An 11657-nucleotide genomic window follows, 5' to 3' on the forward strand; every position below is an offset into this window, starting at 1 on the left:
CAGACACATATATTAATTTGTAAAATACATGACACATCTAGAGTAAAACTCCATAATGGTCTCTCAGATTGAGCCCGTGCACCAATGTTACCCCTGACTTTCGAAATGCTCTAATTGCACCCTTTAGATTAAGCTCCGTGCGAAATCCTAATCCCTCCACCCAATTTCGGCGTGACTCAGCAGCCGAAGCGCTGAGCTGGCTGCTTATTGTCCACGTAGGCAGCCTTAAACGGCTAGCTGATGTGGAGGATCATCAAACAATGTCCAAATTCCCTGAATTAGTCCTTGGTACCAATTATAAACCCTAAATTGTTCTTCCCTCTTCCTATGTGAATTGGTTCGTCGTCCAACTCAAGCTCTTCTTCCCTCTTCCTCTTATTCTTCTTCTTCGTCCTCTCCTGCCATGAGTGACAGTCAAGCTTCTCGTAGGTCGAATCGCTCATCTGTGACTGGAATCTGGAGAGGGAACAATGTGCGTGCCCGGCGTTCAGCAGTTCTAGAGTGGTGTGGTTGTGGATGTAGGCCTGTCCTTCGGTGGTCAGGGACGGAGAGTCATCCTAATAAGCCGTTCTTCGGGTGTCCGAATTATAATGTGAGTGCAATTACTGGCTGAAATTTATAGTGTTGGTTAGTTGAGGTAGTTGTTTGATAAGGTTGATGCATGTTTGCAGACTAGTGGAAAGAATTGGTGTGGGTTATTTGTCTGGGCAGATTCGATACAGGATGAGGTGCCGCTGAAGTCTGATGAAGAAGATGAGCATGGTGGGATGAAGATGAACATTGCATGGAAGGTGGGCAAACTGGAAGCAGATTTGAGAAATATAAAACTGATAGTCCAAGTGCTTGGTTTAGGGGTATTTGTGTTAGTTGTGTTTTTGTTGATGTTACTGTTGAAGGTTTGATTAGGGTGAGAACTGAAACACAGAATCAGTGTAATCCAGTTTATGAACAATGTAAATGACATTAGTTTGTTTTTGATATATTGAATGACTATTTGGTTTTGTTCTTGTAAACATAATTGATATGGATAACCAACAGTAGTAAAAGCTTACATAAGGCACAATTCATAACTGAATGACAATTAAAATAGTTCATATAAAATTCTGCAATAATGCAGTCATGACAATAACAAGCTAAAAAACTTTGAGCATTGTTTCAGCTAGATTCCAGCAACTTAGTTAGTATTTAAAAGTTGCAGAGGTGTCTATAAATCACCATTTTCAAACAAAAGAGACTAAGATAATTATTTCACAAAATATTACAATCTTTCATAATCTCAACCTAAACCTAGGATCATAATCACTTCTTTCTTGGCGGTTTGAACACTGGGGTGGGTACAAACTTCAGGAAGTTGGCGAGCCTTGCTGCAGTTGCCTCACTAGCTCCCTCCATTGGATTGAATGATGCAGAGCCAGTTGGAGTAGGTGACCTTCTTCTAGGTGGCAGTTTCCCAGGTCTTGTAGGTGTGTTCCTGTTTTGTTCATGCTCCTGCAATGCAGACAATATTTGACATAAGGCCTATAAAGTTTGACAAATAATAAAAAGACATTACATGAAGCATTATTAAACACAATACCTTTTGGGAGTTTTCAGCTTCAGAGTATGAGGGCTGAGACAAATCAATTTCAGCCTGCTGGACATCCACATCCACAAGAGTGGCAGGAGCAGGGGCAGATGCAATAGCAGATGCAGTAGCAGTAGCAGTAGCGGACGCTGTTGCAATTCCAGAGCCTGTAGCAGTAGCAGAGGCAGTTGCAGCTTGAGGTGCATTGGAAGTAGTTGTTGTAGCTGACGCAGTGGCAGTTGCAGTGACATTCTGAGAAGCAGCTTTAGGGTCTTTAGCAGCAGCCTCCGCAGCTTTCTTCTTCTCAGCCTCTGCAGCTTCAGCCGCTTTCTTCTTCTGACACCCTCTTTTTGTATGACATTTCTGCAAGCAATACTTGCAAGTGAATGGTCGTAGCTGTCTCTTTAGAGTGGTGGTTGGCTTGGATTTCTTGCTAGAGTGACCCCCCTCATCTGCATCCTTCCTTCTCTTGGTTTGGAGCTGTCCAGGTTTCCTCTTAACCAAAGATGCCAATGGTCTGTTGGCCTAAGATCTTTCCCATAATTGTTGGCCAGGTAAAGAATTTATGTGGTGGGAGTAAGTGGCTTTGTAGGACTCCATTGTGAGGAGCTTGTGGCAGAAATCTTCTGGCCACTTGTTGACCCTAGAAATAGCAGCACATGCGTGCACACATGAGATTCCTGCAACACCATCATCAGCAATAACAATTAGGTGCATAGTTAATTAGACTCACTAGGCAGAGTAGTTAAATAATTAAGTAACAGTTAAAGACATTACCTGTTAGCATCCAAAACTGACAAGTACATAGCCTTTTCCCCAAATCCACTACATGGTGTGTAGGGTGTCTATGTACCTCGAACTTCTCGTATCCGGTGTCTCCAGCTCAGTTTGGTTGCCATTGCCTAGATTCCTTCCTCAGCTTCTCCAGTCTGCTCTTGATCACTGGGGGAAGTATCCCCACATGATTATCCAACTTCACTTTATTTTTGGCCATCGTCCTCATTACGAACATCTTAACCTCTTCCAGCAATGTGATTATAGGCTTCCTCCTAGCTTCCTTAATCTTTGCGTTGAATACTTCGCACGCATTGTTACATATTGAGTCTAACTTTGGCTTGTGACTGAACTGAGATCTTATCCAAGAATGTGTTGGCCACTTTTCTAGGTATGCCCATGCCTCCGGATTAAGCCTCTTTAACTTTTTCCTATGTTCCTGAATTCCTCAAATGTTGTGGCTCGTGCACAATCCCACAGCAACCCTCTTAATTCCAGATCTTTCCATTACTTGTTGAAATTCTTCCACAAATGCCATACACAGAAACGGTGATGCACATTGGGCATCACCTCCTGTACAGCATTTATGAGTCCCTGCAACACAGAGTGGATGCCAATAATAATTAACACAGATACAGCAGAGAGAAGTCTGTTGAATACACATTTATATGCTCACCCATTTAGACCCTTACTTTTTTAATTTTCACCATAATAGTCCCTTACTTTTTAATTTTCACCATAATAGTCCCTGAGTTTCTAACAAAGGCACCATAAATGTCCCTAACTTTTACTATCGTGCATCTACATTAGTCCTACTCAGATATCAGCAAGCCTCTTACAGATCCAGGATATTGTAACACAGTGATGCAAATAAACTGGAAACTAAATCAGAAGAGATTAGCAGCCATGTACCTTTTGCATATTAGATATGAAACACCAACCATGTGTCTTGTAATCTCTAAAATCTACGTGCAATAGTTCCAGGAACCATTTCCAGTTGGCAGTGTTTTCAACTTCTACAATTGCCCAAGCAATGACATATATGTGGTGGTTTGTATCCTGCCCAATAGCTGATAGAATCTGCCCTCCAAAGACAGTTTTTAGAAAAGCACCATCAAGTCCAATGAGTGGACGACATCCTACCTTAAATCCATTCTTGCAGCCAGTTAAACACACATACATTTTCTCAAATATGACATCACCGTTTGACTGTGGGATGGTGCAAATTTTGACAGTTGAACCCGGATTTGTCTTCAGCAGTGTCTCCCCATAGTCCCTCACCATTGCATACTGTGCCTTTTCATCACCATATACAAGGTTTCTAGCATCAGACAGTGTCCTTGAGATCGAGTTCCTATTCAATGACAGATCATACTTGGTCTTGAAGAAGGTGTTTGCATCACAATGCCTGAAGTTGGGATGCTTTCTGACTTTCTTCACAAGCTTACTAGCAACTCAGTTACGATTGCCTGCTCTGTTCTTATCCTCCCTTGCACAGCTATGATCATCTCTGAAAGTCTTCACTTGCCAGCAAGTATCGTCTCGGTCCTTGGAAGCAAAGATGACCCAACTACATTCCTTCACCTTGCAAACTGTCCTAAGCCTCTTCCTATCATTTTTATTGAACCGAATACGCCTTCCCTCCTGGATGGTGTACTCCCTAACAGCCTCTTTGAAATCCCACTTTGTATTAAACTTCATTCCAACCTCCAAGTGAAGTTCCCCGAACCTAGCCCCCTCTCTAAAAACAGGAAACACCTCATCAGACTCGGTCTCCTCTTCTAATTCGTCTTCAGAGTTGGGTGGGGTTTTCATCTCCAATGAATGCCAAGAGTTGGCACCATCAGAATCAGTCCCAGGATCGTATGCATCATAATCATCATTCTTATCAGTTCCAACTTTCCCAAAATCCACTTCAACATCAGAATTACCCTCCACATAAGCATCTTCATCAACACAAATCTTCTCCTTCATCTTATTCTTTCCCTTACCCTTATCCTGTGAAGCACTCCCCTTACTTGTTTTCTTCTTACCTTTTACCTTAAGTGAAGGAACAGGGTCCGCAGCACATGAATCAGATGAGCTGTCTTCACTTACTGGTTTATAGGGGCTCATCTTCTGAACTATCATCAGAATTAGAGGACTCCTCATCAGATGACATCAACATCACTGGGATCTTGCTACCCTGTCCTATTTTCTGAGCCTTTGTGCCTCCTATCCCAGTGGCAGACCTGAGGCAATACCTCCTATGAACTTTTGTTTGACTTGGTTTCGGGGTGTTCTTGACCTTCTTTTTAACTTTTTGTTCAGACGGCACCTTAACAGATGCTTTTACCCCTTCCTCTCTAGGTCGACTCACATTAGCAGTAGGATTCTTTTCATGATTTGGCCTAGAACCATCGTCTGGGGCAGCTGCAACATTTTCCTTAGCTTGAGTACCAAGGTCCCTTACTTGATCATCAATGTATACCATAACCTCCTCCCCTTCTATCAGTTCAGGTGACGAAACCTGATGTTCAATGTAGATATCAACAAGGCCGGCAATCTTTGAACCCATCTCACACATCTCTCTTAGGTCTGCATCACTATTTAACTTCCTCAATCCCTCCCCTATGCTCTTTCCAGGTACAAGCCATCAGACTTCCTTCATTCTGTCATAACCTAGCTCCTTATAATAGTTTCTCAGGTAAAATACATCTAACCTATCCACCTCAACATCACCTAGGCAGTTTCTGTTGTCCGGATAGTAACCAATCTTTCCATCCACACCCTTCTCAAAACTTCCTCCATGATGAAACATAATGTCCAGTACTTCATCCATCTGCCAGATAAGTTAACAAACAAATTAAACACATGCAACCTTTCTTTGAGGAAGAAAAAAAAACAGAGCAAACCAAACCCCTTCCTAACAAACAACGTAACCACAAAAATCTAACAACACAGAAATCTAAACAAAACACCAAACGAAGATCAACTCTCCTTCAATCAAGACACCACGTGAAGAGCCATCAGTGAAACCCAAAAAAAAAAAAATTTAAACTTCAACTACACATTGTGTATTACTAACCTTGTTGTAGCTGACGATGACGATACCCTCTGCTTCAACAACTTCGTACCTATGTCGTACTTCTTTCTCCTGACAATGAACTCACTCAAGCAATAACCAGAACGTGCCCTAATGTCACACCATTTCTGGACGACAGCGAGAGGAAACGTTTGAAGAGAAGAAGGAGAAAGACTAACGAATGATCAACCCTCTCCCCAAGCAACGTTTCAATTCCCCTCCAAGGCAAAACGACGTCGTCCTGATTCATTAACACCATCCAGGCAAAACGGCGTCGTTTAAGGCTGCCTACGTGGACAATAAGCAACCAGCTCAGCGCTCCAGCTGCTGAGTCACGCTGGAATTGGGTGGAGGGACCAGGATTTCGCACGGAACTCAATCTGAAGGGTGCAATTAGAGCATTTCAAAAGTCAGGAGTAACATTGGTGCACTTCAAAAGTCAGGAGTAACATTGGTGCACGGACTCAATCTGAGGGACTATTATGGAGTTTCACTCGACATATCTATAAAATATAAAAAAATGGATTAAGTTTTAATAATATATCAATATTTTATCCATATTAATGTACAAATTAAAATCTCTAATATTTTCCATTATGTAAATCATTTTTAATAATTTTTACATTAATATTAATGATACATATTATTTTAAGCTCATGTAAAAAATATATATTAAAAATAACAGTGAACTTATTGACCCATAATTGTATTTGTATATAATAACTTAACCAAAGTTAGTGACATAATTTAATATTTAAAAAAAATAGAAAACCCTAATTGTTAGTTGGGTTTAGGGTTTTGAGCGATTAAGCAGAAAGAACCTTGAATTGAAGGTCACCTGAGTCCCGAAATGTCGTCGGAGACGCAGGAAGCAGAGGCCTCTCGGATTCGGCGGCAGATCAATGAGCTCAAGCAAGAAAGGGACACAATCGACGCCAAAATATCTGAGCTTCAATCTCAACTGAACCATCTTCATCTCAAAAACGGTGTCGTATCCAATGGTGGTTCTTCGTCGCACTCATCAAACGCTTTGGAGCCTCACATGATCTACAGATACAGTCGTCACCTTCTGCTTCCTTCCTTCGGTGTTCAAGGTCCTCAAAGTTCTCATTTTTCTCACTTTCACTTTCACTTACATATATATTTGATTTTATCATCATCATCATATTACAATTGAGTTGTATTGCAGGTCAGGAAAATCTGTTGAATGCATCAATTTTGGTTGTGGGAGCTGGAGGATTGGGTTCCCCTGCATTGCTATACCTTGCAGCTTGTGGTGTTGGTAAGTTCTTGTGATCATGCTTTAATAAGTGTTACCTTATAGTTTTTGTTTTAGTTCATTTTATACTTCAAAGTTCAAGCTTTTTCCAATAATATGTAGGATTGTGTATATACTCTTTTGAGAGCTTATGTTTCAAAAATTATTCTCAGGTCGGTTGGGTATTGTAGATCATGATGTGGTTGAGCTGAATAATATGCATAGGCAGGTACATGTTTGCACTTTTGCCAGAACTAACCGTTAATCTGTATTGTGTTTTTTGTGTGTTCCAAGTTCATTTGCTGAATTTGTTTATACCCCTGCTGCTATTGGTGAATTTGGCTTGTTCATGCTGTATTTCAGATTATTCACACAGAAGCATATATTGGCCAGCCGAAAGTGAAATCTGCTGCCGCTGCTTGTCGCTCGTATGATACTCTCTTACCTAAAATTCATTGCATTGATTTTCAAGGAGAAACTGAGACGAAATCACCATATCAAGTTTACTCGAATTGCTTGTAATAGTTGCATCACTGTTCTTGGAACTGATTTATTTGTTTGTTTATTTTGTGTATGGAATATCAGTATCAATTCCACTATTCAGATTGTGGAGCATCAAGAAGCTTTGCGGACCTCCAATGCTTTGGAAATACTAAGCCAGTATCCTTGCTATAATGGGATTAGTTTTTTACTTGCTTGGGGCTTCTCATCCCTCTGTGATTACCTTTCATTTCATTTGAATATTTTCTTTTAATTTTTTATGACGGTGAATCCTGGTGGTTTCCATGACTCTGAGCATTTTGTTAGATATGATATAATAGTAGATGCTACAGATAATGCTCCTAGCCGGTACATGATCAATGATTGCTGTGTGGTACTTGGAAAGGTAAATCCTAATGGTTTGTACTGAGTGACTTCATTTGAATTTGGTGTTATCTGTGCTTTTGTGTTGATACTTTAAATTTTTGTATTTCCCCCAACAAGTGTCCATTGCATGTCCATATGGTTATTGTTGTTTGGTTTGTTACTTTGTGCAATTACATGTGTCAATTCAGCAAAGAAGTCGTGTTCGAACTTCAAAATGTGAACTTTCATATTTATCCATGAACAATATTTAGAGTTTGAGTTGGATTATTTATGCTATAGATTCTGGGGAATTTCTAAACCTTTTCAAGAAGTATATATGATATTATGAGTTGTTGCCTTTGAAATCTGTGTGATTTATCTCACGGGTTTAAAATTTTAGAACTCATTATAAAATGATACGACATTTAAATATTTTGACGAGTTCTACATGTTTTAAGGTTTCACATATTCATGTGCTTTGGGTGCATACATATATAAATGGTTTAAAGGAAAGCCTATGTTTCTCCAACTTACTTTTTTGTATTTATTGCTTTTGTCTGTTACATGCAGCCTCTTGTATCTGGTGCTGCGCTGGGATTGGAAGGGCAGGTATATGTCTTTATTAGCATTTTTTAGTATTTCGAGGAGTATTGCACCAAAGTTTTTGATAAATTTCGGAGTTGGTTAATGAAAACTTGTGCTGCAGCTCACTGTTTACAATTATAATGGTGGTCCTTGCTATCGATGTCTCTTTCCAACTCCACCACCTACAACAGCGTGCCAAAGATGTGCTGATAGTGGAGTCCTAGGAGTAGGTAAATTTACCCGTGTATTCATGAACCAAATCAGTTTTAGTACTCCTTCATTTATGATAGCAAAAAGTTGAATCTACTTTAGTTTAGTCTTTCCATTATTTTTTGACAATTTTATTATTTTATTATTTTATTATTTTTTCAGTTCCTGGTATAATTGGTTGTCTCCAAGCTCTTGAGGCAATCAAGATTGCAGCATCTGTTGGTGAAATTCTCTCAGGAAGGATGCTTCTCTTTGATGCATTGTCTGCAAGGATTCGAATAGTATGTTAAATAACTCCACCACTCTGCTTATTGTGTACATATTTACTATTCTGTGTGTTCCTGCAAGATGGAACCTATATATGCCATAAATAATAAATCTTTTTTTTTGGTTACTTTTTGGTTGACATGATACTTCAACAAGAGCTTTTATGGTTACTGATTATGGTTATTTAACAGGTCAAAATTAGAGGAAGATCCATGCAATGCGAAGCTTGCGCAGAAAACACAACCTTTAAGCAACAGCAATTCCAAGAATTTGACTATGAGAATTTCACTCAAACTCCCTTGTCTGTGGTATGACTTCGTTGATGCTCAGCTTATGCTTCCACATCCTTTATATTTACATTAGATCTTTTCCAACTCAGTTGTGTATATACACAGGGTCCTTTGAGGCTAAACCTACTTGCCACTGAATCAAGGATCAGCAGCAAGGAGTACAGCGACATAGTCCATAACAAGGAACCGCACGTGCTACTCGACGTTAGACCAGCTCACCATTTCAAGATTGTATCACTCACCAAATCCCTCAACATTCCTCTGTCAACTCTAGAGACTAGGTTGCCTGAAATATCAACAGCTCTGAAGAAAGAGGAAGAACAGAAAGGTGTAGCTTCTGGCTCAAGTGCTCAATTGTATGTCATATGCAGAAGGGGAAATGATTCTCAAAGGGCTGTTCAGTATCTTCAGAAAATGGGTTACACTTCTGCCAAAGATATTGTTGGGGGATTAGAGTCTTGGGCCCATAATGTGGATCCAAGCTTCCCTACATATTAGCTTACCCTTATGGGCAATGTATACTTTCATCAAAATTACGCTTTTGATCCAGATAGCCTTCTCTGTAGGCAGTTATGTACTATTTTCTATTAAGGATGCCCTTTTAATTTTTCCTTGGCTTATTGTGTATCCATGTTACTTATTTTGTAGAGTTTGTTTAAATTTGGGTGGTTTTTAATATATTATAACTGTTTAGTAGGGCTGGAAGTGAGTTAAGCTAACTTATGAGTCAGTTCGAATTTGATTCGTTAATAGCTCGATAAGCTGAGCTCGTGAGCTGATAAAAAATACATCATTAATAGATACACAATATATAAAATTAATATTTTTTAATATATATTAATTATAATTTATTAATATAGAATTATAGGTAATGTTCCTATTATTTAAGCCACTTCGTGAATTTGAGTCGGTTCATGAGCTTCTGGTGAGATAAATTTGAGCTTAAAAAATAGACTCGATTGTTAATGAGTTGAACCGTGAGCCAAACTCAATTTTTGTGAGCCAGTCCTACTGTTTAGTGTTGAAACATTCATATTATAGAAGATATTACTTAATATATAATTAGCATTAGAAGTGAGGATTGATTGAAATGAGCCCTTGATAATTACTCTTGCTATTGATAGTGCTTTTTCTATTTTGGCTAGGAAAAAGAAAACATGGGTTGCATTTCACAAGTTATTTTACTAATGTCTACCAAAACTAGTATTTTATATTTTTATTACTACTACTATAGATATTCCCATGAAGGGAGACAACAGCATAAAATGTACCAATTACACCTGAAACAACTTGAGGTTGGAACAGCATTTGGAAAGTAAATGCAACATTTTACCAACCAAGAAGCAAAACCTTTAAAAGGGCCATCCTAATATATAGACCATTCTTTGCTTGCCTAAAGTAAGCAGCTCTTGGATCATCATCAACATCCACAGTAATCTGCATTGAATTTACAGGACCAATTTAGTTCATATAGTATTGAGAAAGGTGACTACTCACGTGAAGATGATAATTAAGATGTTAAGTAGTTTAGTTAAACATGTCAAACTATCTAATGATTTGCAACTATCATTTTCATATGAAGATATTTTCACGTGGGTAGTCAGTCACCTAAAAAGAAATTGTTCGGTATACAACTCTAAGGAGTGCAAAACTCTTTCGATGTGAGGCATATCAATTCAACTCTAAGCTTATGTTCATAAACAAAGTACATGGCATATAAATATGCTTACCTCATCAAGTCTAGGAAGAGGATGCATAACCACAGCATGTTTTTGCATCACATTCAGAACATCTTGATTCACAATGTACTTGCCTCTTGCTTCTTCATAAAGGTCAAATCTCTCTCCAAATCTCTCTTTCTGAATGCGAGTTTGGTAAACCACATCACACTTTGAAGCCACTTCCATCAAGTCACCACTTTCCTCCCACTCCACACCCTTTGATGTCAAATAGTATTTTATGTCATCCTATAAAAGAAACATCATAACTCATCATTTTAACTATGGACAACACTATGATACACCAAATTGAACCGGGCGCATTATGCACCATATTTGAACCATTGAATTATCTTTGTGCATGATGTACTGAGTTCCATCTAGTGCATTTAAAATAAGAATGCCATATCCACCATTTGCAACAGTTACCTTCATTTTAACCACCTCAGGAGAGACAAAATAAATTTTCACATCCTTATACTTGGCAAGTAAGTATGCTAGTGACCGAACCGTCCTTCCATTAGCAAGGTCTCCGACGAGTCCAACTTTAATACCATCAAGTTTTCCAATCTCTCTTTCAATGGTATAAACATCCAGCAGTGCCTAATCAAGGACCAGTTTTTGAAAATCAAAATAGTTAGAATGCAAAATGGTATATATCATTCTTCTATCATTCAAATTGTTAGAGAATATAGTAAAAGAAAAAGGTTTGGCTAACTTTTTCTGTTAATATCCCATTGTCAACAAAATAGTTATCTAAATGCTTATGTGGCAGAAGTAACATATTCAAGTGATTTTTTTCCTCAAGAAATCTGATTTCCACCAAACAAAGTCTGGCCAATAATAAACTTGTTCATTGAATCTCATAGTTGTGCTTTCACAGAATTTCTCAGCAGCAAAAGCTTATCTATTATATAGAAATACTTTTCATGGATTAAACAAACATAAATTGTAAAACACATGCCATAAATGAAGATGAATTTATATGGTGAAGCCAGAGACTAGGATCTTGGAACAATGTATCATCTTCCTATCTAACAAACAATGCATCATATCATGTTGCTGAAGAGTCCATATCTAT

General features: G+C 38.6%; 4 protein-coding genes across 4 annotated transcripts in view; 1 reads left to right on the forward strand and 3 right to left on the reverse strand.

Annotated features, from left to right (window-relative positions):
- Nucleotides 1-1299: 1299 nt before the first annotated feature.
- On the reverse strand, nt 1300-2281 carry LOC107496309 (uncharacterized). Its single transcript, XM_016117537.1, has 3 exons — nt 2207-2281; nt 1577-2089; nt 1300-1488 (listed from the first exon to the last, which is right to left on the reverse strand). Exons 1-3 carry the CDS (start codon nt 2279-2281, stop codon nt 1300-1302), a joined length of 777 nt encoding a protein of 258 aa, XP_015973023.1.
- Nucleotides 2282-3793: 1512 nt separating this feature from the next.
- LOC107496308 (uncharacterized) lies at nt 3794-4312 on the reverse strand. The gene has a single exon (XM_016117536.1). It carries the CDS (start codon nt 4310-4312, stop codon nt 3794-3796), a length of 519 nt encoding a protein of 172 aa, XP_015973022.1.
- A 1855-nt stretch (nt 4313-6167) lies between these two features.
- Nucleotides 6168-9465, forward strand: LOC107496349 (adenylyltransferase and sulfurtransferase MOCS3). The gene is made up of 11 exons (XM_016117581.3): nt 6168-6496; nt 6592-6684; nt 6834-6889; nt 7024-7088; nt 7246-7320; nt 7468-7546; nt 8077-8115; nt 8213-8321; nt 8464-8582; nt 8760-8876; nt 8964-9465. Exons 1-11 carry the CDS (start codon nt 6253-6255, stop codon nt 9354-9356), a joined length of 1389 nt encoding a protein of 462 aa, XP_015973067.1. The 5' UTR covers nt 6168-6252; the 3' UTR covers nt 9357-9465.
- A 523-nt stretch (nt 9466-9988) lies between these two features.
- LOC107496350 (aspartate carbamoyltransferase 1, chloroplastic) overlaps nt 9989-11657 on the reverse strand; it is a gene marked incomplete in the record, with an annotated part of 2898 nt that continues 1229 nt past the window's right edge. The window contains 3 exon segments of the mRNA XM_016117582.3: nt 9989-10295; nt 10589-10825; nt 11006-11179. Coding sequence (XP_015973068.1) covers nt 10188-10295; nt 10589-10825; nt 11006-11179 — 519 coding nt within the window.

Source organism: Arachis duranensis, chromosome 7, assembly GCF_000817695.3.
Source record: "Arachis duranensis cultivar V14167 chromosome 7, aradu.V14167.gnm2.J7QH, whole genome shotgun sequence".
In the NCBI taxonomy this organism is placed as follows: Eukaryota; Viridiplantae; Streptophyta; class Magnoliopsida; order Fabales; family Fabaceae; genus Arachis; species Arachis duranensis.